General features: G+C 38.8%; 1 protein-coding gene across 2 annotated transcripts in view; it reads right to left on the minus strand.

Moving 5' to 3' along the window:
• The window catches only part of RBPJ (recombination signal binding protein for immunoglobulin kappa J region), a 91,709-nt gene that overhangs the window by 46,910 nt on the left and 16,830 nt on the right, over positions 1-27,969 (minus strand). Inside the window, exon 2 of one of the 2 annotated variants that reach the window (XM_090267005.1) lies at positions 11,483-11,665. The exons of the other annotated variant lie outside the window; for it this stretch is intronic. Within the exon in view, the coding sequence (XP_090123131.1) occupies positions 11,483-11,499 (17 nt within the window). The 5' untranslated portion in view covers positions 11,500-11,665. The remainder of the gene's footprint in view (positions 1-11,482; positions 11,666-27,969) is intronic. 2 annotated transcript variants of the gene reach the window in all.

A 27,969-nucleotide genomic window follows, 5' to 3' on the forward strand; every position in this document is an offset into this window, starting at 1 on the left:
AACCATTTCAATTCTGGAAATTTATTACATAGGTAGATAAATTTGTGACTGCAAATATATGTATACATAGGTACTAAACGAAAGCCCCCTTTCTATTAGCAAAACAAGTAAAAATCCACGTGTGCAATTAGGAATAGATTGCTGGTTACACAGCACCTCCCAGTCATGCCTATATACACGTACACATACCTATCCAGTTAGCAGCATTAATTTTGGATGAAGAAATAAGACCTTCATTTCATCCCCTCCCAAATGCCTGTATAGAGCAACACACACATACACCCTTCACACAATTATTAGTGATAATGGTAGTCAACAACAAAAATCCCATTTTGCTCTAGAATGCATCATATAATTTGACAGATGTTCTATTCTTTACTAAGTCTGGCTTAGGTAAATAGCAAAATACAATCGCATTCCCCAGACACCAACTGAAGTATTTTCATACACCAACTCTAGAATACAGGTGGCTTCACATAAAAACAGAGAATGGCATATAAGAATTTAATGCCCCCCCCCCACAAAATTAACTTGAGCATATTATTACTGATAAAGTTCAAAAGTACTAAAGATGCTATGCCACCAAATGTTTACAAACAGGTACCAAAAGACATGCACAAGAATGGCCGCAGCAGCATCAGACATAATAACCCAAAACTAGAAACAATCCAATGACCACTGTCAAAGGATCAGATAAATCATAGAGTAATCGCACAACAGAGTGCTACTCAGCAATGAACGTGACCAAACTATTACTACATAGGCAGACTATTATTACATATGATGATTAGCAAAAAAAAAAGTCTGAAGCACAAAACTGTATGGTGTTTGAGAGAATATAGGTTACCTCTGCCAGGAGGGGCCACAAGAAGGGCTGCTGGGAGCTGGTAATATTCTAAATCTTCATTTGTGTGGTGATCATGCATAGTCACTTTGCGAAAATTCACTTTCTTTTACACTTCTGAGTAGTGTGTTCTGCTCTTCTGTAGGTGTATTATTTTAATTTAGAAATAATTTGTTACTATGTATTTTAAAGTTTTTGGAATGAATGGCTGGCTTTGAAAAAAGTTCTTTCCTAGACTTTATTCCTATTGTCTTCAGATTCTATTTTAACAACAAACTTTTACAAGACAGTGATTTCTTGTCCTCAGCCATACCACTGCAGGATGTATGTATTTTATACTAAGAAAACTTAAATATTAAGTCAATCAGGACGTAAGTTCTGACAAAACTGGTCCTCTTCCCTTTCCATCCAAATTTCAGATAAACTGTTACAACAATCTTCTCTCCTACTCAGTAGGCAAAGATTAGGATTGACTATGGTCCCCTGTTGGTCAAATCACCTATCACAAGAGGATGCATTTTTAAAAAATCATTAACTGTGCAGTGTCATGGGAAAATACTGAAATATACTAGGATTAGAATGTTCCTGTTGTTAATTTTAAAACGGGCTTCCTTTGCCAATCTCACTAAAACTGAGATGAACAGGAAGGAGAAAGTGGTATAACTGCTTTCCTCGATTCTGGTTCTCTTTTTCTTTCATTAACCATTTAACACACATTTAAGTGCCGGCTGTGTGTCAGGTACTGCATTAGACACTTGAAACGCATGGCAGCAAATAAGAAACACGGTCCCCATCCATATCAAATACACTGTGACAGCAGCTACTGGAGGGCCATCATTAGGCTACACACTGCACGTGTGTCCCTCACTTCATACACGTATCAGCCTATAAAGGTAGGTGCCATTATCCTCTAAACACAGGTGAAGAAATCAGCTTAGAAACTACCTTGCCCAAGTTCACAAAATGGTGAATTTGGTTCAAAATGTAACTAGAGTATAATGTTCATGATTTTCCATATACTCTACATTGAGATAGAAATTAATTGCATGGGAAGAGGGTGCTTGGAGAATAAATTTTTATGATAGAATTACAAAATGCACTAATTAATCTGAACACTTTCTATGATACAGCACAGATGTGGTTTGCTTAAGTGAGGGGTCAACAGCGAACCTGAACGGAAACCTTCCATCACCCTCCTCATAATAATAACTTCAGCTACTGGCTAAATTTTATAAGGGTAAAGGGTAAATTTTTCTTTGATTACTAAAAAGTGAGAAAATGTTTTCTAAAGCTATATATACATACCATTCAGGAAATCAACAGACATCCCCTGTGAGAGCCACACCTTGGCTATTGCATACACAGAAGCATGTAGACACATGTGCAACCTCATGAATGTATGTCATAAATTTGACAACTACACAGACATTCTCAGTTTAACAAAGAGGTTTTGCAGTCTACATTTTTCTGTTGGTAGAAATTACACAGACACAGTGCCGGGGAAACCTCTTACGCAGAGCCTGGTATCCTAAAATGCTTGAAGTCAGCAGTGCATCTGCCTTTTATTTTCCTTTTAAATACCGTAGATCAGAACATTTGTTGGTGAGATAGCCCAAATAAGGTCTAATGCAGAAAGGGTTAGGTTGTCTCAAAGAAGCCTGTCCTTAAGGGGAAAAAAATTAAAAATAACAATTATCATTTTAAAACATTAAAATAGGACAGAGTTAAATGGGAGACTATTCAATAAGCAAAAATAATAATCAAAATACATATCTTTGGAATGGAGAAGAGCTTTCCAAAATGTTTCTAGTAACACCACTGCATGAATATAGAAGTGCCTTTCTGCTTACTTGTGTTAACACCCAAAACATTTCTTTTGAATTATAATTTAGCTTTCTGTTATCACATGTCCTATTATGATAATCAAACCTTATATTTGCAGTAAAGCCAAAAACTACTCTAAAGTGGTCTTAACGACAATTCAAAGCTTAAACACTTTCTGCCAAACTGTTTCTGAGCCATTAACCTGTCCTGCCGCCTTTCCTGCTGCCTTTCAAGGCTGATTTCCTAGGACCTGAAAAGCAGTCCCAGCTGCTGGCTTCCCGGGAGGTCCTGGGACGTGGAAAGAGGAATACACAACGGGGAGTAGGGGTTGATGTGCAAAGTGTGACAGCAAACTGCTTTGCCCCGGATGGAACTACGGGAACCCTAATACTTCAACCATCATTCAAGGAGGCTCTGCTCACTCAGCTCAGGCAAAGGAAAGGTTTTGAATTAACAGTCACTATGAAGTGATTAAAAGCACAGATCACCAATAATTTATGGTTGTGAAACAGTAGCACAGGAGCAAAAGCCCTGGGAGTCTGAGCATAGCAGTGAGGAAAACACAGGTAAAGTCTACACTAGTAGGAGTAGGTTTAACTTCAGTTTGGGTCATTCATACTTGGTATTTACTTGGTATTTTTCTGTGCAATTTTAAATTATGCAAAGTGCAAAGTTGTTGTGTTACAGAGTTAACTGCCCTACATCCAATTCTGTAACTAAAAAGTAGTTTTTCTTTAAAGATGAGCCCCCTTGTAGCGACTTCTTTCTTAATGTTCCCCTTTCCTGCTGCATGTTCAAGACACGCGGCCTCGCTTTTCTACAGGGTAGCATCATTGACCTTTCCCTCATTCTTGCCTTCAGTAACAGCAGTTCACTGACAAATGCTGTCACCAATTGTATTCCCAAACTATCTCCTCTATGTCCATTCCCTGATTCCGTCAAGCTGGATGAAGTTCTCACGGCTACTTATATTCATAGCTTGTCAAACGGGCCTCCTACATAGGCGTACCTCACTTTACTGCGCTTGACAGATGTTACTTTTTCTTTTCATAACAAATTTAAGACAAGACCCTTCACCAGCAAAATCTCCCAGGTATGCCTGAGTAACAAAAGACAAGGAAAAAATTCTGAGATGTCCTCAACTGAACTACAGCAGGGGGTAGAAGGAAGAAGAGAAAGGGGGGTAAGCAGTTAACAACTGCAGAGCGCAACCGACAAAAGACTGCTCACACCCCTTAGTTTACGCTGGAATTACTAAATTAATTTCCAGGTGGCTATTATCCAAGATGATCTTTTAAAAAAAAAGGGAGGGGAGGGGGTATAAAGAGCCAGGCCCAGAAGCCTCCACTTCTTACTCACTCTTGGGCTTTGCCTGTCTATCCCCTAGGCCACAATCAGTTTCTCGCCTACCCATTTTCTAGCTAATGTAAATTCTTCCCCCAAAATGAGCTGATATGAGCTTTACAAATTTTGTAATGGAAAGAGGAACTATTTCACAACTCCAGTGCTAAAATGATGATTGATTTCTTCATTAATGAAAGTATCTACTGTGGACAAAAAAGAGGCCACACAAACTCAGAGGCCTACAGCAACCACCTGGGACGGTCTGAAATTACGATGTTCTAACTAAAAGCAAGTGATGGCGGGTAGGCATGCCCTAGGCCTGGACATTCCCTGACAAAGGTCAGTCTTTACCTTAACTGAGCCTCTGTCATCTTTTTTGCATCTATATTACATACCTTTGAAATGTCTGGGTAGCACCAGGGCAGAGACCACAAAACTTCTCAGTTGTTATTGTTATCTTGTTATCTTTTTTTTTAAATTGATTTTTAGAGCAAGGGGAGAGGGAAGGAGGGAGGAAGGGAGAGAAGGAGGGCGAGAGAGAGAAAAACAGACAGACAGACATCTGTTTGTTGTTCCACTTATTTATGCATTCATTGATGGAGTCTTGAATGTGTCCTGACCGGGATAAAACCCAGAAACCTGGGAGAATCAGGACGACGCTCTAACTAACTAAGTGACCCGAGCAAGGCTTATTATCATGTTGTTAATGGCTAACTATCCTATACCCACAAATGTAAAAGTATGTGTATTTGTTTTACTTTTTATCCAACCCCACAGATTTCCTGCTTTGCTTTCTCCCGCCCCCCTAATCTCTCACCAATGGATTTCCTATAACCCTTTGCCTCCTCCTCTGATTGTAATGTTTAAAATAAGGTGCAATCGGCCATTCTCTGCAGCACTTTCTCAATCTGTTGAGATTTTGCTTCCCAGCAATTGTCAGTCTGGCTCAAATTCATAAAAATTCTATGCAGGTTTAAATATTTCTTACAGTGACAGTAGTCTCTTACGAAAATTGCCTTGCAAAGCTACAATGCCATAGGTTACTCAATAGTAGCAATATTTGTTAATGAAGCATGTTGATACTCCAAAAAAGTGATAACCCGGCTTCTAACAAATTCTGTGAATAACTGGTATCAAAATTTAAATGGGGCTACAAACAATACACCTGGAAAAGAACCCTTAGAGGTTTATATTCCTTCTTGTAGTTTTGTTGACTCTAAAGCTAACTGATAAGTGACAAAGAAAAATTCTGAGATGTTCTAATAAATTATAGCGGCTGGAGAGGGAAAGAGACAGAACTGTAACTAACCAAGAACTTCTCATTCCCGCTTGGCCTGTTGGAATTTTGGGTTTTGTTTCAGAAGGTGATCTCAGCCGGGCACCACCTAACGCGAAGCCCCCAGTTTACACACGGGCTTTCTGGATTGCTAACCCCCAGCCAATCTACTGAAGCAGCTTCTTCTTCCACAGGCCCTGCTTCACCTCCCCCCACCCTAAGGCTTATAGTTATGTAAATTTTTTCAGACCACCCCCTTCTCCCTGCCCCCCTACCTGATGCACAAAAAGCCTTGCAAAGCTCTGATATGGAGAACACGCTTCCTTTTCTACCTTGCTATGCTGCAGTCGTTTAAACTCCAAGCCCCAAGACTGGTCTTTCGGGTAGCATTTTTGGCTCAATAAAACCTTCCTTATAAAAAGACAATCAACCGTGTAAGTTAAAGATTTTTAGTTTCACATTTTGGCACCCAAACGAGGGACCAAACTTTGAAGACGCAGAAAGGAACGCTGCTCTACCGAGTCACAGTGTGACAGCCACAGAACCCCCTGACGCTCATCGGGCCCCAGGGGTGCTCCTTCTGTTTTGTGCCCCTCTGATACCCAGGATTATACAAACCCACACCTTGTGCTAAAAGCAGTTTTTCTGGAAGGGGTATTCACTCTGGAAAGCGTTTGTCAGTGGTGCCCAAAATGTGTTGAGGGACTGTTCCCTCAGTGTCCCTACGGGGTGGGTTCCACATTGGCACCACGAATGTGATGGAGACTGGAGGGTTTGAGGGGGATGCCCTTAACTGTCTTCGTAGTTTTATCGTTGGCTGAGATAACTGCACGAATAGTGACATCTTGTGGCCATTGCATGTAATTACTGTTTGGTCTCCCCTTCCTTCCCCAACCAACGCTCTCAAGCTTAATTAGCTTTGGAAACACAATGGCTTTTCCACGCTTAAAAAAGTAGCCTGCACGAAACAGCTCGCCAGCGACCCGAAAACAACTTTCCCAGCCTTGGTGATTGAAAGCAATTTAAACTATGGGAATCAAAACTCCAAAACTTCCCCGGCCACTCCCTCAAAACACTGGAGGGCTTAAAAAATAAACAAGGTTGATTTGTGCGCCTTTCTTTTTGTCTAACTGGGCTAACCTTACTAAAACGGAATGGCAAGTTAGAATGGCTCAGAATCTTTTTCTCCTAAATTTAGATTGGCAGGAGAAAATAATTGTGAAGCTAGCTTCTTGGCCTAAGGTATGGATATATTTTTAGGTATTTGTCCTAAGCTGGTTATTTCTGAATAAATAGGAAAAGACACCCTAAATTGGGCAAGGAAAGTTAGAGGTTAATAAAGAGAAATCTTTAGAAAGAAAAATTTTATATATGGTAAAGCTGAATAAGATTAGAATTTATTTAAATAAGCAAATTTAAATATCAAAAGTAAGCTGATGCAAAACCAGAGCTGTGTTCTTTTTCACTAGGTTAAAAATTTTCCCGTGTTTTGTTCCAGATACTATGAAAAGGTTTTATACCTAGAAAGCAAAGATTCTATGTTTTACTAAAATAGTTGTGTTTTATAGTCTTAATCGGGTACTTGATTTAACTCAAAAAACAATTGTCTCAATTCTAAGAATTACGGTTTTACTAACAATAGGTAATCTGTGTCTTTGTTTGATTATCTTTTATTGTCACTTCAGGTAAGTGGATAATTTAATATTGTTTCACACTTCCCAGGGTTCGAGTTTTAGAAGGAGACTTTAACATGAAAATGGCTTTGAGTTATTTCAGTGGAACCCTGAAATGCCTCAAAGATTTGTTCTCTTCCTATAATACAGAAAATTAAACTAATTAGGCCTATTTGATATATTAAAATTATATGGAAAGCTTTGTCAAATAAAGAAATAATCATGTTGTATTTTATACATAGTATTTTCATTTATAATTCTAATAATCTCAAAACGTTATGTTAGAGAAAAGCACATTTCTTTGTCAATTGCATTATATAATCAGATCTATAATATGTCATTTTAAGGTTATTTTTGTCATTTACAGTTACTGTTTTATTCTGATGCTTTTACAACTATGTTTTATCTTCAGAAAGATCCACAGAGAAGACTGACAGTCTAAAATACAGGTTTCAGAGAATAAAATTTCAGATCATACCTTTAAGTTGGATGAAGACTTATAGAACTCTAAAGAACAATTGGAATCATGAAATACTGGCAAATAATCAAGATAAACAAGAATTATGGGACAGAATGACTGAGGAGAATTAATTTTATGCTTTTTTGTTTGACACATTGCTAATCTTGTTACTTAATGACCTAGAGTAATTTGGCAAATTATACCTTTGTCATTTATATTTTTCTGCCCACCTGGTCCCTTCAGAATTTGGAAACTCTTAATGGGTATTATTATTTTCATGGCAATATGGTTATTTACAAAAATTCAATAATAATCTGTTCTTTTCATAATAGGACACAATTGAAAACTGGCTTTAATACCAAGGCTATGACTAGAATGTTGTGTTCGAACAGACTTAAAAGAGCCTACATGATCTATTACTATTCTTGTTATATTTATACAGATATTCAGGCCAAATTATTGAAACCAGGCTTATGCAATAAACAAGTCTTAATTGGGCAACATTTGATTAAAATGACGATTTTAGAGAAAAACTGTGTTTCGCTAGAAACTATAGTGCATATTTATGATATTGGATTCTAGTTCAGTTCATTGTCTTTAAAGTTTTCTTTTTTAACCCGTAAACTGGACTGAATTCTTTTAATTTTCTTAAATATTTGGCTACAACACTCCATTTTTCTAACATCCACTGGCTTGGAATTAAAATGCAGCTAGATAACTTAATATAAACTTCGAAGAAATCGCCACAACAGCTCGTGCTTAAACAGTCTCAGTAACTGATGCTATGTAAGCCTGAGCACCTGGTGCCATTACCAGAGACAGAGACATTGACACTGCAGACCAGGAGACCAGACTGTGGCTGCCTGCCTTCATCCACCAACAGAAGCTTTGTGCCTTATATCTAGAAATCTTGACTGACCGCCTTACAGACCCAGAAACTGCATTTAGAATTCACGTTAACCATTTTTTATCTTTTGTTTCCGTAGAAAATACCTCTTATTTAGATGCCTAACTGATTACAGTAACCTTTTAGTTGGATCCCAGCAAGGATAAGCTCATTATTTAGAAAACTATTACAAGTTGGTTCAATACTTTGTCCTTTTTAAAAATACTTGTTGTTTCTTTCAGTTATGTAGATCCACAAATCAAGTTCCAGCTGACATTAATGCTTGCTCAACAGACTGAACTAGCCACCTATATACCTTTCCAGAAAAAGTTACCCTCCAGAGAAACTGAAGTCCTCATCAGTGGCTGGTAACACTAACACATCTCTCACCACCTCACTGTAATCCTTGTATTTCCCTTTGGGATAAGCCTTCATAGCAACGTGGAACAGCACCCTGAGCATTAAAAAAAGGGCCATTTAATTTGAATTATGGCCATTTAACCATAATTCAAATTATGCAAACATTCTACAGCAATGCTTTCTTCAAAAGATCTGAATGAAAGTGGGGTTGAAAAAAGAAAATATTCTTGATGTTCTAAATTAATTGGCAGTGGCCTGAGAAAGTGACAGAATTGGAGCAGAAGACTCCTCACATTCCTGTTTTGCCTGCTAGAGATTCGGGTTGACTTCCAGGTGGCTGTTCCCACACATTATTGCAGCCAGGCACCATCGAACTCCATCTCGTTGACACGTGGGTTTTCGCGACTGCTAACTCCCAGCCACAGGAGGGGCCATTTCTTCATTCAGACTCTGCTGGACCTGCTTGCTTCACCTTCTCCCACTCCTTTGCCTATAGCTCAGGTAAATTCTCTCAGACCACCTCTTCCTCCTTCGTCCTCTCCACTGGTAGTTTAGGTTCCATGCCTCAAGACTAGTCTTTTGGCTAGCTGTTTTTGGATCAATAAAACCTAAGATTTTTAAGTTTAATATAGGAAAACCTGCATAAACCAGGTGCAGGTCTCCAGCAAATTCACCCAAGCAATCTTTTACTATAATAACAATAATCAAATGCTAATGTAAGACGCATTACGTGTAAGCCGCTAATAATGATGTGGTTAACAAATTAACTTCTGGGCTTTTAAAATGGTAGTAGCTCCAAAGTTTAAGAAATTCTCAAAGCTAAGTATAAACTTGAACTTGTCATTCTAATTGTTGACTTTTTTCCCGATTATCCATCAATGCTGTGGTTGGTTCTATTCCACAAGAATTAATACGAGTGGCCTGGTCATTATACCCAACAAGTTGTTCACTGTGAAAAAGGAATACTACTTGTCCTGGGTCAGCCCTCTTCACTTTGGGACTGAAACCTGCAATTTGAAAACCACAGCTTTAGAAGATACACAAATCAACCATCTTCTTTCACTGATGAGGAAAGCCCAAAGAACTCAAAACATCGGTTGAATAGTGATTGTTTATTTAACTCTAAGAAGATCACAGGAGAAAGTGTAAGACTCGGAATACGAAAAAATGTAAGAGCGCTCTACCCCCAAACGAGGTTCCTGTTCTGGCAGTTAATAATCATCACCTCTGTTAATCACTGGCTTCCTACATACACAACCCTGCACTAAGTATGTATAATTTATATACACATAAAATGCAATACACACACACACACACACATATAAAATTATGTACTTGTTATATTTTAATATATAAATGTATATTTTTCCCCAGATCATTCTTATAGCCTGTCAAAGTAACAGAGTATGTGTTAGACATGAAACACAGGTCAGCTGGCCTCAGAGTCTAAGTTATAAACTCTTCCAGAAGAATAGGAATTCCCAACTTTAGCTGTGCATCAAGAATCCTCTGTGGAGTTAAAAACAAAACAAGCAAATAATGAAGTGGTACCCCAAAAAGAGATTTTTAAAGATGAACTAGCAAATATTACAAAAAAACATATTTTGTAACCAATGTATCACTACCATACATTATGTCAGAAAAGATCTTTGTAGACAGTAGATGCTACTGTGCGGTACCAGACTTAAAATACCTGGTTCAAATGAATGATTGCTTCGGTTAATGGACAGCTGACTTTAACTTGAAACTTAATTAGATTTCTCATTATACACTAGAATTTAATATAAAGCAGTTTTATCTTAGGTGTAATAACTAAGTTCCATTAAGAATTTAACTGTTGACATGTCAAAAGGATCTTAACACAAGGTACCCTAACAGATACAGGTTTTGGACCATACCAGTGTATTCTATAAAATTTATCTATTCACGATTTAAACCTCTATGTTCCCAACATATTTTCTTTCATTACCTAAAAGACAAAGAATTCTTAACCTGATGTAACAATGAATTCAGCATTCTCCCTGGGTTGATTCACTTCTACCACCCTTAAGAAAGCATTTAGTAGCAAGCACACAGAACAAAATTACAAAATTAGGTTTCCTAGGTTTCAAATAATTAAGAAGTGGTTTTGCCTACTCAAATAATATGTTATGAATATAAAAACCTAAAAGATTTTTGATGGCTAAGTGGGTAATACAAAGCCTAGAATTATCACTACTACCAGCCACAAATAACAGCAGGACTACATACCACAAACACATTAAATGATTAACTGCATACATACAATTACACTATTAATAAAGAATTACACATTTTCCTCTCACTAAAAATTCTTTGTAAAAGGCAAAGCAAGCACAAACTATAAATGGTCCAAATAAGAATTATTTTGTTTGGTAAAATTAATGCCCCAACTGAAGAATTTATCCAACTAATTCCTATTCAGGCTACCATGACATGACAGCATTGCAGAGAAACTAGTATGTGACGTAAACCAGAAAGTTAATTACAGACTAACACAGGAATAATCCCTAACTATTTGGTTCAAGAAATTATAGCTCATTACTATGAAAACCTAAGGAAAACACCTACACCAGTGTCTTCTCTAACCATATCACACACACAAAAAAAAAATTCACCTCTCAATCTTGTGATATATAGCTTTTTCCTAACAAAAATACTACCGGTATGAACCTATAACCCCACACCTGCAATCTAAATATTAAAATATCTTAAAATATGATATAATTAAATACAGAATCATAAACGTTCATTCTACCCATGACCTTAGGGTTACTGGGAGATTTCTAAAGCATACCTTTTAATCCACGCCATGGTACGTCAAGAACATGTTAAGGTAAGTCACAGCCTCGAACACTTCGATGCACCTCAAAACACCTCAGCCAGTGTATCTGTATCATTCTCCTTTCCTTTTGAGATCATAATGGTTCCGAAGAACTACAATGCTTCCATTTGAATGATAGTCTCATAATTTCAATGACTTAAAAACAAAAACAAAAAATAAGGACTTAAATGTTGGTACGTTAAGTCACTAGTACACTGTGTTAACTGCTGCCGCTACTATTCGGTAACACTGTCCTTTTTCACGTGAACCCTACATGAACGAGGAGTACCCGCTTAGCAGTCAGTGACAGCCCTTACTTTGCTGAGATCTATCAAAACCCCACAAATCTCAGATGCGACTGATTCTTCAGTTTTCTTTTCAAGGAATGAAAAATAACCTAAAAGGCAGGTAGGTACCAGGTCCACCTCTGATTAGCCAACTATTCTGTTCTGTGTTGAAGGAGAGCTGGAAATCACCCACACACCTGTATAAAATGGAATTCACTAATAGACACATCAGGGGTTCTCAAACAATACCCCTCCTGGTGTTCATATCACTGAATCACTTTAATCGGATGGAAGTCATTAAATTAAAAAGAGCTCCCTTTTCTAAAGCATCCCTCTAGGAAGAGCAAGCACTTAAATGAACAGATGGGTGGGCTGACTATCAAGTTTCACTGTGGCTGTCTTGGCAGGTTCCTCCTCACACCACCCACCTTTCTTATACAAAAACATTAAAAACATTTTATTAGTAAAATGATACAGTAAAAAGGTTTTGTATCACATTTTAAACCTAAGAATTTACTCCATTTTTGCTTCAAGTTTGGCACTCTTCTGTTAAAGAGAAACGAAGAATACTTAGGCTGTATAAAAGTAAAACTAACTTAAATTACCAATAATACATACATATTCGTGTTATAAAGCAATTAGAATTACTTTAGGATGACTGATCAGTAAATGTTTAGTAAAAGCAAGCTATAGAAGGGTGTTCAAGAAAAGAGAAAGCATGGAGAAGTCTGTTGCACCCAGGGCGGTTAACAGAAGATGACACGGCCCGGGTACACTAAAGAGTATGTGCTAAGGAGACAGTGACACTATTCCTTGTTTGAAAGCCCACTGTCAGAAAAAATTACATATTCCTGAAATTTAGGTCTATTGTACGCTGTGGAGAACGCAGGTTACAAAATGCAGGTCACCCTGCAAAAAGCTGATAACGTCAGCAGAACCGCGTAGAGGTAAGAGCTCTATTACAAGAGCCGGCGGGAAGAAACTAGTGCGCAGAAACAAGGACCTTGGCCCAGTGAAATTGCTGCAACCACAGCCACCTTTTTAAACTGATCGTTTTACCACATTAGTGCAACGCCCCGCGTTCCCACTACAGCTTTCAACCATTTAATGGCTCTGTATTATGTATACAACTTCCGGGAAGGACATCCACATTATTTCCTATGCTCCGTGCCTCCAAATAACAGCATCCTACACACAACCATGAGGTTCACGTCCCTGAAGTGCAGCTTCAAATAAGAATAATGCTAACCATCGGGAAATAAGGCAGGATTATAAATACGTTACATACTAAAGAATGAGAGCCTAGGTGTGACACACTTATTACCTCATTTAACTTTCAGAGGCTCAGTTTACAGAGGAGAAAACTAAGGTTCTCTGGTCAAGTGACGGGACCCAAGAATTATGCAATAAGAGAAAAGAACTGGGACTTAAATCTAGATCTTCTAGCTGGAATGACTGTACTTTTCTACTACACTGTTGTCAAAGAGCACCCTTAGGGGAAGTGGGTAGTACATGCCCAGTACATGCTAACCACTTGATGATATTTCACTTCATTAAGACTGACTAGTTGCCTCCTTTTACAGATGAGTAGTTAGAGGCTCATTAAGTCACATATCAGAGACTGAAAGTGGTGTGCCACATAGTCAATCTCCCATGTCCAACTCTACCTACACTCTTCTTGCTAGGCCAACCTATCTTCCAGAAGCAATCAGAAAAACGTCCAACACTTTATTTTCAACCTAGATGATATAGCAATAATCTAACTTTATAAATGCTTCTTACTCAAAATCCAGTCATTGCATAGAAAGAGTTTTAGCTGTAGTTTAGCAATAGACTATATACGCATTTACTAAAACCAGTAAGACAGATCAGAATTATATTTAATCACTCAAATCAGAAATTTCACATGATTCCTACATATGAAATCCAATATTTTCATAAAGCTATGGGCTTGAAGATCTTTTAAAGTTGATTTGGAATTCATAGTACTGCCAAATTTCCCAAATTGGTTGGCCCTGTCCCACGGACTGCTACCAGTCTTAGCCTCATGGGAAAAGAAGTCATTTATTAGATGAGGGAGGTGAGGCCATTCACTCCAGTTATCAGTAATAAAAAAAGACTGAAAACAGCAGCCCCAACTGGTGTGATTCAGATGGTTGGGCAACGTCCTACAAACCATAAAGGTCCCTGGTTTGATTCCCGGTCAGAGCACATGCCTGGGTTGCAGGTTCGTCCAGGTTGGGGAGTGTACAGGAGGCAATCAATCAGTGCTTCTCTCCCACATCAATGTTTCTCTTTCCCTCTTTCTCCCTCCCTTTCCTGCTCTCTAAAGTAAAAAAATTAAAAAAAAAAAAAATTTAAAGCAGATGGACAGCTCTATACAATGCTTTAAAACATGGTTAAATTAAAAGAGTAACCAAAAGCACTGAAAAAAATAATCCCCCAAATTAAGGACAGGAAACTCCTAAGCAACTTCAAGATTTGAATGAAAAACCACATGCTCGTATTGATTCCAAAACTAACGGAACATGTTAGATGAATCAAAGAACCATTTTTTAAAGTTCTAAAACAAAATATTGCAGAATTTTATTCAAGGGTTCAAAACTATTACAGTAAGGAAATTAGCTGATCATTTAAAAATATCTTCATAAACAACATGGTGGGGATTGACTGTGGGAGGCAGGGGGAAAGAAATGGGGGGAAAACTGGGACAACTGTAATTGAACAATACAAATTTTTAAAAAAATCTTTACCAATAACAGTGTAACTCTTCTATAAAACTCATTTTACATACATTAATACCCAAACAGATTTAAAGGTGATACAGACATTTTCAAGCTTTTAAAATATACCTAGATAGACTTACTCCTGAAGAAACTAAGTTTTGACAAGGGATGAACACAAAATTAACAAGAAAGTATGAAAGAATAGAGGTGGCTGGGTTTGCCTTAACTGGATGAATGGATTCTTGCGGGGCCTTTCCTGATCCAGCTTCTGGTCTCCTCCTACCCATACAGACACAACAGATGTTCTAGCCATACTGGACTTCGTACATTTCCCAGAACACACCGCGGTGTTTCAGATCTCTGGACCTCTGCACATGCTATTTCAGGAGCAGTGGGTGAAATAAAATTTAACATCACATGATAATGTTTAAAAGAATAATATAAATAAAAAGTATATAAAACATTAAGGTGAAAAAATAAATATGTGAGACTAGGAATAAAAAACAAAAATTATTAGTGTTTTCAGTGCCCAGAATGTATTATATACTGCATGCTAAGCCAAGTTGGTGTTTTTACATAAATATCACAGGTTTATTGTATGTAAGAAATTTTTGAGAAGAAAAAACACTGAAATTGAGTTGATGAGGTAGCCTTTAAATTAGATACTATAATTTAGGGGATGTATTCTACTACAGACACTTGAATTTTAAACAAGTTTTATCAACCAAGTACCTGGAAACAGTCTTATTATATAATGACAGAAAATTAACTATTGATATTATCAAAAATATAAAAATGACATTCTAGGAATTCCAACTCTAGACTAGTTTTTGCCAATGCTAATAAGGATTTCAAATATAAAGCTATACCTGGCTTTGAGTAATTTTCAAAGAATCTTTCCAAGAATCATAAATTACTCTAATTCCCATCTCGATAGAAAAAATGTAATTCCTTTCCAGTTACACTCTAGGGGTAAGGGAATGTCAAACACCTATAGCTAAGAGGCTGAACTCAGTATCAATGACTCCCAGTAACTAAAAGATACTCATAATCTAGCAATTCTGGAAGATGAAATATTCAGCTAATTTTACTTTGAGGAACTCCCAACTAGGGAAGCTCTTTTCTTAAAATGTACATCCTAATTTTCAGTAACATTGGAAAAAAAAAGAAAGTCTATCAAAGGGCCTGTTCTTAAAGTGGCCAAACGCAGAGCTCAACTGGGAGATGCCTGCATTTTTGTTGTTAGAATTCTAGATGGCACAACACGGACAGGTATAATTTAAATATAAACACACACATGCACAAATGCACACCCACATTCAAACACACACACACACACACACCCTATCCTTTTGCAAAAGGGTAAGTGTAGCTGGCGGAGGCCTGGGGGGGAGGGGAGGGCAGGGGTGGGGGGAGTGGAAAAGTAGATGAAAGAACAGTAGTCCCAAAGTGCTGAGTAAAGAATGATAGGGAAGGAAAATAATCAAGTACATCAGCTCATAAACACTACTATGCATTTATTCCAAACAAGCAGATCAAGAGAAGCTTCTTTCCTTTCTAGAATTTGAGAGGAAAAAACACTAAGGAGCATAAACCAAACTTACCTCCACTTCCTTTGTAATTTTTATTTATGTATATATTTATAAAAATGTTTATGGGTGACTTGAGTTCTTCCCTATCATTCTTTCTCCTTTCATTTCGTTGCTTAAGTTTCTTTTCATTTAAAACAAAATGTAAATTTTGGTGGCTTAAAAGATTGCGTGGTCATGAGTGATAAAGAATGTGCCAATTAAGTTCTGAACTTGGAGTCAGGAGCCATAGGTCAGAAACTTACTTGGCATATGGAACTTCTGACCAGCCACAACTTACCTGTAGGTAACACCAGCACAAAATTGCAGTAGTAATGCTTAAACAAGGCTTAACTGTAAAAACCCCTAACGCTGCCCGCCCGGCAGAGCAGGCATAAACACTGATTGGCTCTGAAGGCACAATTTGGTGATCAGTTACTGCTAAAGCCACAGCTCTAAAATCAAAATAAAACATGAGCATTTTACTACAGATTTTGAGTAGAGGAAGATCAAGAGCTAAGTGGAGAGAGACGCTAAGGCACAAGGGAAGAAGCAGTAGAGGTCAGTCAGGAGGCTGTTGTGACTATGAGGGTGAAGGTGGCAGTGCCTTACACCAGTGGGAGCATGGAAGTGTCACAGGTGATGAAACTATGGGCACAGTTTAAAGAGAAAACTAACACCATCTGCTAACACACTGGACCGTGGGGTTGAAGGAAAAAAAAGAAGAGAGCAATGTTGACTCTAAGGTTTCTAGCCTAAGCAACCAAGAGTGGGCTTTCAGTAGTTTGACTGGGACATAATAAACTGAATATGCTTATGTAATCTCATAGTATGTATTACAGGTTATCATATGTAACAAGTAAAGTTAGTCTCACTTAGTTCTTGCTTGCAGCTAGATTTTATTAAAGAACTGATGAGGTATACTAATATGTATTAAATTTCAGCCCTAGCCTGTGCAGCTCAGTTGGTTGGGTGTCAGAGGTTTGATTCCCGGGTTGGAATGCGCACAAAAAGGCAAACGATCAATGTCTCTCTCACATCGATGTTTCTCTCCCTCTCTTTCTCCCTCCCTTCCCCTCTCTCTAAAATTAGTAAGCATGTAGTCGGTTGAGAACTTTTTTTAAAAAATGGATTATTAAATTTTAAAAGTAAACATAATACATAATATGCAAATTCAATAATATGAGCCTATCTGCCCTGAAGAAAATCCAGCCTGTATTTATGTACTTTTATGTATATTTAAGTACACAGTTAACTGTCTAAAAGAGTATAGCTCAAGTTTTTAACAGTGTTTACCTCTGGGGAAGCGAGTAGAAATGGGGGTTTCTAAAACTATTATAATAATGGTGCAGAAATATATTCCCGTATTAATTGTGTAAAATTTCCAACGTGTTACAAACAGGCAGGAAGAGCCTGCAGACAGACAAGACAGACGAGACAATCTCACTCCTGACCTATTTGGCCTGAACCACTTCCTACTCTATTTAGCCAGAACTGAACTGAACCGAGGTGGTTACACAGAGCAGAAGCACATGCAGCCTGCCCTGGCACAGACGGATCTTGGCCCAAGCTCCCGAAGGGCACTCACAGCGGTCAGTGCCACACTCCTCAGGTCCAACTCCAGCAGAGCTGAGAAAGCCACATTCTTTCTTGGTCACTACCCAGGCTTACCTTCCCAGTGACCAACTCATCTGTCTCCTACAAGAACACCCTGCCTGGGAAGGGCAGAGGACAGAATCAGTACCCAGTTGTTCCTAACAAAATGTCCTGCCTCCAGATTTCCAGAACTCATCTTTCTCTAGCCTAAAAGTGTAAAAATAAGAGGAAGAAGAAATCCTTCATGAATTCTTCACTGAAACCCCCAGTCTGTATTAAGTATCCCTTTTCCTGCACCTCAACGTTCCTTTGAGAAATATTTCTATTATAGGAGCCTTTGTGTTCTCCCTTACATTACAGTTAATTATGAGCATAGCCGGATTGCCTTTAATGCACAAACCACCTAGGACCAACAACCTGTCCTAACTCATCTTTCATAAAAACTTAAGGCATTCAAGGTTCTTGGCTGTAAGAGATTTTCAAGAAATGACTCCTGAATAGAATTTTTTGATAACAGTTGAGTGCAGAATACCAGACAGTTCACAGATGGGATGTGATTAACTTTCCAATAAAAACGTCAACAGGCAGCATCAAATCAAATAAGAAGGATCAATAAGAAGTTTTAAAAGGAGTTCCACTTCAACTTATTTGGTTAAATAAAAGCTTTGATTTGGAAGAGAGAACAAACCTCAAAAACCACGACATGTCACAGGCAAAAGTAGAAAAATATAAAACTTTTAATGGCATTTAACTAGAAAAACGTTCATCTCTTTTGTAACCTAAGGAGGGGAAAAAAAAACCTTTCTGTATCCCCTTTACATCATGAGTCTAAATACAATTACAGCTTCTGTATGTTCTGATTATTTGATCAGTTTCCTATGTAAATCTTTGCCAAATCATGAAACTACAACTATCATTTACCTCATTTGGTGTATGCGATCCTTGGGACCTATATTTGATATCAAGAACAAAATCCTGCATTCTTGTAAATCGTCGGCAGCCGTCCGTCTCGAGAGACGATGGTGTAGCTTCTTAAGAGTCTATCTGCACCGCCGAGAATGGCTGTGCAGTCCGACTCGGGAGTGACACGGTATCTGTCTCCTCCCGTGTTGAATCGACATCTTGCGATGACGCTGGAGTGTCCTCTCCAGTGAAGCTGAAGCTACAGAGCCTGGGCAGGGTGATATGGAGGGTCTGCTGTTGCCCATGCAGCAGACCGCCCCTCTCTTCGCAGCTGAAGGGTCCAAGGGAAAGACGGAGTCAATACAGCTTGGCTTCAGGTGCGCCGCAGGAGTTGCCGGTGTTGACTACAACGTCAAACCGCCTTAGGGACTCCGGCTCCGGATTTTCTGTCGGGGTTTACTCCCTTAGCCTTTCCCCTGAAGAGGTATGCCGCAAGGCAGCGGAGGTTTTTTGGAATCAGAGTTTTCCTTCTCTGATGTGCCCTGACTGGAAGATCGAACCAGCGACACTTAGCTCGCAGGCCGACGCTCAATCCACTGAGCCAAACCAGCCAGGGTTATTCTTGTAAATATTGTATATAAATAACATTGATAAGAATGTAAAAATTATTTTTAAATGTAAAACTTGCTGGACAAACCCTGGCTGCTGTGGCTCAGTGGATTGAGTGTCGGCCTGCGAGCCAAGTGTTGCTGGTTCGATTCCCAGTCAGGGCACATGACTAGGTTGCACATCAGGTCCTCGGTTGGGGGCACAAGTTAGAGGCAACCACACAGTGATGAAAGAAAGAAAACAAAAAAACAAAAAAAAAACTTGCTGGACAACATTTCTTTTTCTTGGTGGTTTATATTATGTCATGTTCTAAAGAATATTGTGAACTATGGCAACTGCAAACAAGAATTGAAGTTTATTAGCAAATTCAGTGTATAAAGAAGATTGTCTGGTGTTATTTCCTTTATTTACTACCACTCTATAAGTAGATACAGTAATTAATATTCTATTTTTTAGGTACACAAACTGAAGCTTAAAGAGGTCAAGCAACTTGCAGAAAGTGATAGAGCCAGAATTCAAAGACTAGGCTTTCTGATTTCAAAACTAATACCTGCCACTCACCCTATGCATTTAACAAATCAAATCAAAACAAAAATGAAATCTGTTCCGCCACGAAGCATGTTTCTTTTCTGTGTATTATTTCTTAGGCAACTAGGAACAGAAATAGAGTAAGTCATGTTGCTTCATGCATGGTTTTTCCTAGTGTATTGTTTTTATTTTTCCATTTTTTAAAAGATTTTATTTCTTTAAAGGGAGGGGAAGGGAAGGAGAAAAAAAGGGAGAGAAACATTGATGTGAGAAACATTGACCAGTTGCGTCTTATACACACCCCAACCAAGGACTGAACCCCACAACCCAGGCATGTGCCTTGACCAGAAATTGAACCCATGACCTTTTGTTTGCGGGATGACACCCAGCCAACTGAGCCACACTGGTCAGGGCCTAGCACTTTGTTTCAAGGCAGTTGGGAACAAGCTATTTTACAATTAAAGATAAAAGTTTAACAACAGATAATATATTAAGGGAAAAAAAAGCGAACAGCTACAAAAAAAGTTCCCTTTTTGTAAGTAGTAGTAGATTTAGTGGCTTCAGGAACTGTTTCCCTTTCAGCTGGGTTAACATTTGACAAAGCTGACTGTGCCTATGAAGAGGCTGCAAAAAAAAAAAAAAAAAAGTCCCCCTGTATTAAAAACAATAGATTAATGAAGAAGACTACACACGGGATTACATTTTTAATTTCAATAAAAAGTCTCTTAGAAATGCCCTTCTGGGACTTATAACTAGAAAAGAAGGCTGGAGCCCAGGTTAAAGTTTAAGACTCCAAAGATTGATGGTAATACAAAAATACAAATGATACTCCTTTGTTTGTTTTTTAATTACAATTGTTATTGTTTTTACTTAGTATTCAAGATCAAGGTTCCATGGATTTTTTTAGTAGTCTGTCCCAACCCTTTTCCCCCCATAAGCCTTATTACTTTTACAGCACGGTTTTCTAGAACTCAAAGTTTGTCAAGATACACATATGCTATTACGGCAGAAGGTCCTGCATGCATCAGACAAAACCATCCCTATGAACCTTCAGTGCATGTGGACTTACTAAAACACCATGATAGTTTTTTCGTTTGGTTTTACTTTTAAGTTTTTAAATGATGTGAGGTAAACTCCAATCCTACAGAGAAAATAATGAATTTGTGTTAAAACTGTGACCATCAGTACAAAAATGCAGAAGCGGAGATTAATGCTACTTTGATTTTAAAACAGTTTAAATGATTTTTTATTGATCTTTAAACAAAGATCAATGCCATGTCAACTCTATGTGATCCCAGACAAGTTGGCGGCGGCGGCGGCGGCAGCCGTCCGTCTCGAGAGACGATGGTGTAGCTTCTTAAGAGTCTATCTGCACCGCCGAGAATGGCTGTGCAGTCCGACTCGGGAGTGACACGGTATCTGTCTCCTCCCGTGTTGAATCGACATCTTGCGATGACGCTGGAGTGTCCTCTCCAGTGAAGCTGAAGCTACAGAGCCTGGGCAGGGTGATATGGAGGGTCTGCTGTTGCCCATGCAGCAGACCCCCCCTCTCTTCGCAGCTGAAGGGTCCAAGGGAAAGACGGAGTCAATACAGCTTGGCTTCAGGTGCGCCGCAGGAGTTGCCGGTGTTGACTACAACGTCAAACCGCCTTAGGGACTCCGGCTCCGGATTTTCTGTCGGGGTTTACTCCCTTAGCCTTTCCCCTGAAGAGGTATGCCGCAAGGCAGCGGAGGTTTTTTGGAATCAGAGTTTTCCTTCTCTGACCCCAGACAAGTAGACATTAGAGAAACATGCACACATTGAAGCCGCCCTTTGGATACATTTCTTTAACATAGTCACTAGAGAAACTGACACTATGGAGTGCGACCCTACTGGGTAACGTACTGCATAACCTGAGGCAACGAATGCTTCCTATCCAGCAGGCACATATTTCCGAATATTTTTTATAGTCAATATAAAAAACACACTATCAACACAGAAAGCTCATATAGAAAGATAACTATAGTTTGTGTAGAAAACAGGACATATAAGAAGATATTCTGATACACACGTTGCCCTGAATTTAACTTTGTAACAAATCACTTGTGGAAGAATTCTTTCAAGTGATGCTTGGCAGACTAAGTATGTGGTTAAATAGTTTCCGGTAGCTATTTCGATGTGCGAAGGGGGTTTTTCACACCAACAAGCAATTCTCTGGACGCAGGTTAAGGTGCCCTATAATTCATTCTGCCACAATCTACCGAGCTAGTCAGATCCCACAGATTGAGGGTTCCTTCCTCCAAGACTGCCCTCCCCCTTCAGAAGCCTGTGGCACCCTCAGGTGCTGCTGACAAACCAGCTAGAGAATGGAGCTTTCCACGACTCCCTCCTTGGGTTCAAGGGTTTTAGAAGCCGTGAGTCAGGAACTGTAGATGAACACCCAACATAATGTGATGAATATATCTCCAAATATATACCTTTTATAAATCACAGGATTACAGTGGTAAAAAATGTGTCTTCTTCCCATTGGTCCTAACATTGTACCTTTGTGCCTCCCAATTCCCATCCCTATCCAACTAGTCTCAGTACTTAACATTCCACAGATGTCAGAGAGTACATACTAGTCTCTACAGTCTTACCATATTTATTGTTTAAATCAACAGGGTTGGGAGAAAAGTTATGCAATTTTAATAAGGCAAAAATGTTCAAGTAATTATTTAGATAATCCAAAATTAATATGAAATAATTTTTACTACAGAAAAGTTCCCTTCCTTTATAACTACATTTGGCTTGGGCAAATAAATTAATTCTTCTCTCCTAAAGATCATCAATTTAGAGCAAAGCAGATATTCAAAATCATGTTTCTTACCAAGAGTTGGTTGGCCTGACATTTTTTAATCTGTCACCATGCAAAATCTAGAATCCAAGCAAATTTTTCAACTGTGTACACCACCATCTCCCAATGTCACACCCCAAACCATTCCCACATCAACGAGGGCAACCCTGTAATTACCATTGTTCAAGCCAAAAGCCACATCTGACTCCTACCTTTACTTCATGCACTGTATTTAATCTAGGCAGGTTCTGTCTCTGGGTCTTCACATCTGCTGTTCCTTCCTGCTGGAACATTCCTCCCACACAAACTGCATGCCTCACATTCTCATCTTATCCTTAAGGTCCTTTGCCCTAATGTCACGATGTTAGTGAGACCTTCCATGAGCACTTAATCGTCTTGCAACCTCTTCCTCACGTTCCCTACCCTATTTCCAGCTTTCTTCCTTCTAAAGCTCTTAACTCAAACATTTAAAAATGTAACTTCTATACACTGGCAGAGGAGTGTGTGTGTGTAATGTAACCTCTATACACTGGCGCGTGTGTGTGTGTGTGTGTGTGTGTGTGTGTGTCCCCCGCTTGTGTATCTTAGTGCCTGGCACATAGCTGGTACTCACAAATCAGAATACAGCACTAGGTCTCAGTCAATGTCACATGATTCCCACCTGAGGGAGAGCAGGTATTCCAAAATGTGAAAGGGCTGACAGCAGTGCTCTCACTGACTGATCTGTTTCAGCATTATCACAACGGCCTAGTTCAATAACCTGAGCCCTCAGAAAACAGATGAAGGTCTTAAAGACAATTTCTGCAACAAAATAGGTACTGGAGAAAATACTAACTCAAGCATACTAAGTAAATACATGGCAAAGGGGTACCTCTTGCTCCTAGTATTCCTTCTTTACCAAATAAAAATAACAATTAACTAATCAAAAATGGCTATGACAAAGAGAAAGAAAAAAAAAAACAAGATAACTTTTAAAAATAAAGATTTAAATCTACTATCAGCAATAACCTCACCCTACAAGTAAATTTTGCCTTGAAATAGTAGCCAATGACTGGAAAGCAATCACAATTAGTAAAAAACTTAAAAAATTAACCACCTAAACACATCACATTTTTGTATGTAGTGAGTTTCTTCTCTCTGGCAAAGTTTAAAGTTGTTCAATCCAGTACTTTGAAAAATTTCACTGAATTTATGTGTGTGTGGATACCTCTTTAGCAGTTTCTTACTAAACAGTGTAAGATTAAGAAGCCACATACCATGAGGAAAGACTTGTTCTTCCTGTCATGGTAGAAAGGGCTGAATTATGGCTTCAGAAATAACATGGACATAAACCAAAATGTTTTTTCTGTCAGTAAATAAGTTACTGTATAAATATGTACAGAACACAGTGTTGAAGATCATGGGGTGGAAAAGAATTACTATTAGGAAAAATTACAGTGTTGTAACACAGTGGCCCTGCACAAAGTCCCCAGAGCCCATGGTTTTGGGGGTGGGGGGAAGGAAATAGTACAGCTTTTAAGGTACTTTGCATATCTCAGGCAGGCTGGTAGCTAGGCTGGATGATACTGTTTAAGACACTTTGCATACCAATGACAAAGAGATAGCGGAGCCTTTCCTGAAGGGGAGAGCCATCAGGAAAGGAGGCAGCTAAAAGGAGGGGGCCATGATGTTTGAAAGGATGAAGAAGGGCCCCACCTTCCACCATGAAGTCTGAGGTGAAAGAAGGTGCCCTGTGGTTTGGAATTAAGAGCTGGAATAAGAAAGAGGAGACCCGCTGGGGAACATGGCAGCACGGCTGATGAGGCTGGAATTACGGGGACCTGCCTAACCAACTGCGGATTAGTGGGAGATGCCTGAACTGTGTTTTAAAGGGAGGGGGACATATAGCAGAAATCCACCCTTATTCTCAATCTGCAAAACTTTTAAGTAAACACCCTTTCCCTTTCCACCAAACTTTTGTACTGGGAGTTGCGCTTCTTGGTGGCGAGCGATCAGCCCCCACAGCTGTTCCAGAACAGCACAGGCTGGGGTTCTGTAACAGTGTGGGAAATTTGCCATAAAATTGGTAAGCAGTATAGATGATTTTTCTAATATGCCTCAGTCTATAGGATTTTCTGGCTTGTTAATGAAATGCAAAAAACATCTAAGAAAACATTGTCAGCCATGAGTTAATTCTATAGTTTAATATTCACTGAGTGCCTGTTAAATGATAGGCACTCAGCTAGGTGCAAGGGATAGAGCACTGAACAAAAGATACGGTTATTTTCAAGAGAAAGTTTCTGAGACTTCACATTTTTATTTTTTATTTTATTTTATTTTATTTTATTATAGAGGGGAAGGGAGGGAGAAAAGGATAAAGAGAGAAACACTGGTTGCCTTCTGCAAGCACCCCCAATGGGGGCAGAGTACAAAGCCTGCAAGCCAAGATGTGCCCTGACTGGGAACCAAACCGGTGACCTGTCAGTTTGCAGGATAACGCCCAACCAACTGAGCCACGTGAGCCAGGGCTGACTTCTTTAATAAAAGTACAATCAGTGAGAGCATTACCTGTTTTAACCAAAAGAGAACATTTCTGTAGAAAGCTTACCGAGGATCTATCACACAAGAAACTCATTCATTTCATCTTTCATTAGCAAGCAGATAACCACAGAATGACACAAAGTACTACCAGCTTTTATGGATAGTTAGTTTTATAAAATAATATACCTTTATAAGATAGGGAGCAACCACAAATATCTTTTGTGCGACACAAACATTTGCTCTACCTCGCAACAAAGCGCTTAGAACGGTTGACGAGTCAGTTACTCGTTTTTCTTATGCAGAAATGTCCCAAAATTAATTACTTTTCCTGTGAAGACAAGCAGCTTCCTGGAATATGCTACCTAGCAGTTATTTTTGTAAAATTAAAAACACTTAAGATAAGTCTGACATTTAAACAATGGCTTTTCAGCTATAAAAATCACTTGATTTGTACAGAAATAAATTTAGAACTAGTCCTTTGAATGACTCCATTACAAAGTTTTAATTAAACAAGATTTTAAAAAAATAATGAAGTGTATTATGTATACTTTATCACATTTTAAAAACAAAGTAATACTTAAAAACACTTCTCACTAAAAAAAAACAAAACTTGTGGAGATAGTTTCTACCATTCTATTAAAAGTATCTTTAAAGCTTTACTTCATTTTATCACAACATTTTTTACCATCGCAAATTTCTGTACATATTTTAATGTGTATATAAGTAAAATACAGCATTTCAGTATAACTTTAATACATAATCACACATACTGGGGGTACATGTTGACTTCCTACTCATGAGTCAGCGATCTGAAGTCGCGAGCCTATGTATGATACAGCACAAAAACAAAACCAACTGCTGCACAGGCCACACAGCTCTTACAGTACACGATGAAGCCCCCAAACACAGGCAACTTCCTTTGGCTTCACAGGAATGAACTAAATTCACCACCTCAGTTAATCACTACAGACACCAAGCAAAAGTTTTGAACAAAATCAGAGCATTACCTCTCCAGGAGAAAAACAATACAGAACATTTATCCTCATTAAAATAAGAGAGTCACTGTGAAACGCCTGAAAAGTTAAATCAAATTCACGAATGCCCTCACAGTCACTGCATTATTGAATATGTATCGCCCTCCCCAACAAAGCCCCTTTTCATGCAAGATTCCCATTAATACACAAGAAGCTACACAATGTTACAGATAAGGCAGCATTAGCGGTTTCAATGTCAGTTTCATTCCCTTTACCCATCTGTTCTTTCCTTGCCAATCGGCATCTAAGCAAGTTGAGCCTGTCCCACCTTGCAAAGCAGTGTCACAGCACCTGTGGTTCCACTCACCAGGTTCAGAGCAATCACTCTACAAAGTTGTCTTCACTTTCTCAACCCAGGACAAACCACGTTACAGCTCCCACCAGTGCAATGAAATGATTCTTGCCCAGGTATCTGAAGGCCTTATTCTGGTAAGCATTTGGGTTTACCTAATTTGTCCTCTTTGTGACATCTGACACAACAAAGCAGCTCCCTTTCTTCTAGGACCAACTCTCTTCATTTTTGTGACACAGCACTATCTAGGTTTTTGTCCCACCTCTTTTGTTATTCGTTTTCTTTTACTGTTTCTACACCTCTACCCATTCCTCTAATGCTGATGCTCACCAGTAGCTTGTCCCTGCTAAACCCCAACTCGCCCCAGGATATTTTTGCTTGGGGGAGTTTTAATTACCATCTAATAGTCTTCAAGTATGTATTTTCAACCCTTCTCTCCCCTGAACTCCAGGAACCACACACATAATAAATACACAGAACTGGCCACTGGGCATGTTCATCTAGCCCTCTCACAAGGGCCTCAAGTTCAACATGCTCAAAACCAAAAACTCCTCCCCAACACTAACTCCACACTCCTCTCCTATGCCATTTACCTCAATGCCACCTCATCTCCACAATGTCACCATCGCCCCACCCCAATGTGTGTGAAACACCAGAATATTTTTCCTTCCTGATAATTTTTAATAGCTCTAAGTCAAGATACCCACCATGGCTCTATTCACACTTACACCTGCCTCCACCAGTTCTAGTGTTAAAGAAATAGAGCCCCATGTTACCTTTCTAAAAGACAACCTGTTTTCACATCTCTCCAGAATGTTGCTGAGTTTCTTCCAATACCATTAAGAAATGACTTCAAAAAACATTTCTTGCTATAGAACATAATATACAAATGCAAAGTTTAGAATCTTAACAGTTAACTGTGTTTTTGAAATTTCAGGAGCATAAGTATATGTGTGTACACATTTGTGTGTGTGTGTGTGTGTGTACACATTTTATATCTTCAACAGGAAAAGAAAAACAGACATTTTTTTAAAAAGGGAAAGAAAATCTAATAAGTAAAATCTCCACGAGAGCTGAAAAAATATGCTTTTGTTGAATCTCCTCCACACTGTATTCTCTGCAAATCTTCTTCATACACAACAGAAACCTATGCTTAATCCTAACAAACGCCTGCCAATGCCTCAAAGCACTGGATGGACTGACCCTCTGACTAGCGCAGAGAGGAAAGCAGCACACTGATGTCAGGGCTCATGCAAGTCAAAAAGTGGAGCCCGTGGCTAAGGAACCCTTGAGATGACAGCTGTAGCAGTACATACCATGGTGATCTCTCACAGAAGAACAGACTACATTCCCCAGGAGCACAGGAACTAGATAACTCACGACTTTTGGAAGTTCTGAAGTTCACTGAGTCATTTTAATATCTACATCATATTCTATTACCAGGTGCGATCTTTCAAAAGTATACCCAGTTGGTGTGATCAGGAAATCATTCAACATAAATATGAACCTCAGTAGGCTCTGTTAGGAACCAGTGCTAGAAAAGCCATCTGCTTGATGAAAATAATATTTCCACTTCCCCAG

Source organism: Furipterus horrens, unplaced genomic scaffold (assembly GCF_987537825.1).
Source record: "Furipterus horrens unplaced genomic scaffold, mFurHor1.1.pri manual_scaffold_2, whole genome shotgun sequence".
Taxonomy (NCBI): domain Eukaryota; kingdom Metazoa; phylum Chordata; class Mammalia; order Chiroptera; family Furipteridae; genus Furipterus; species Furipterus horrens.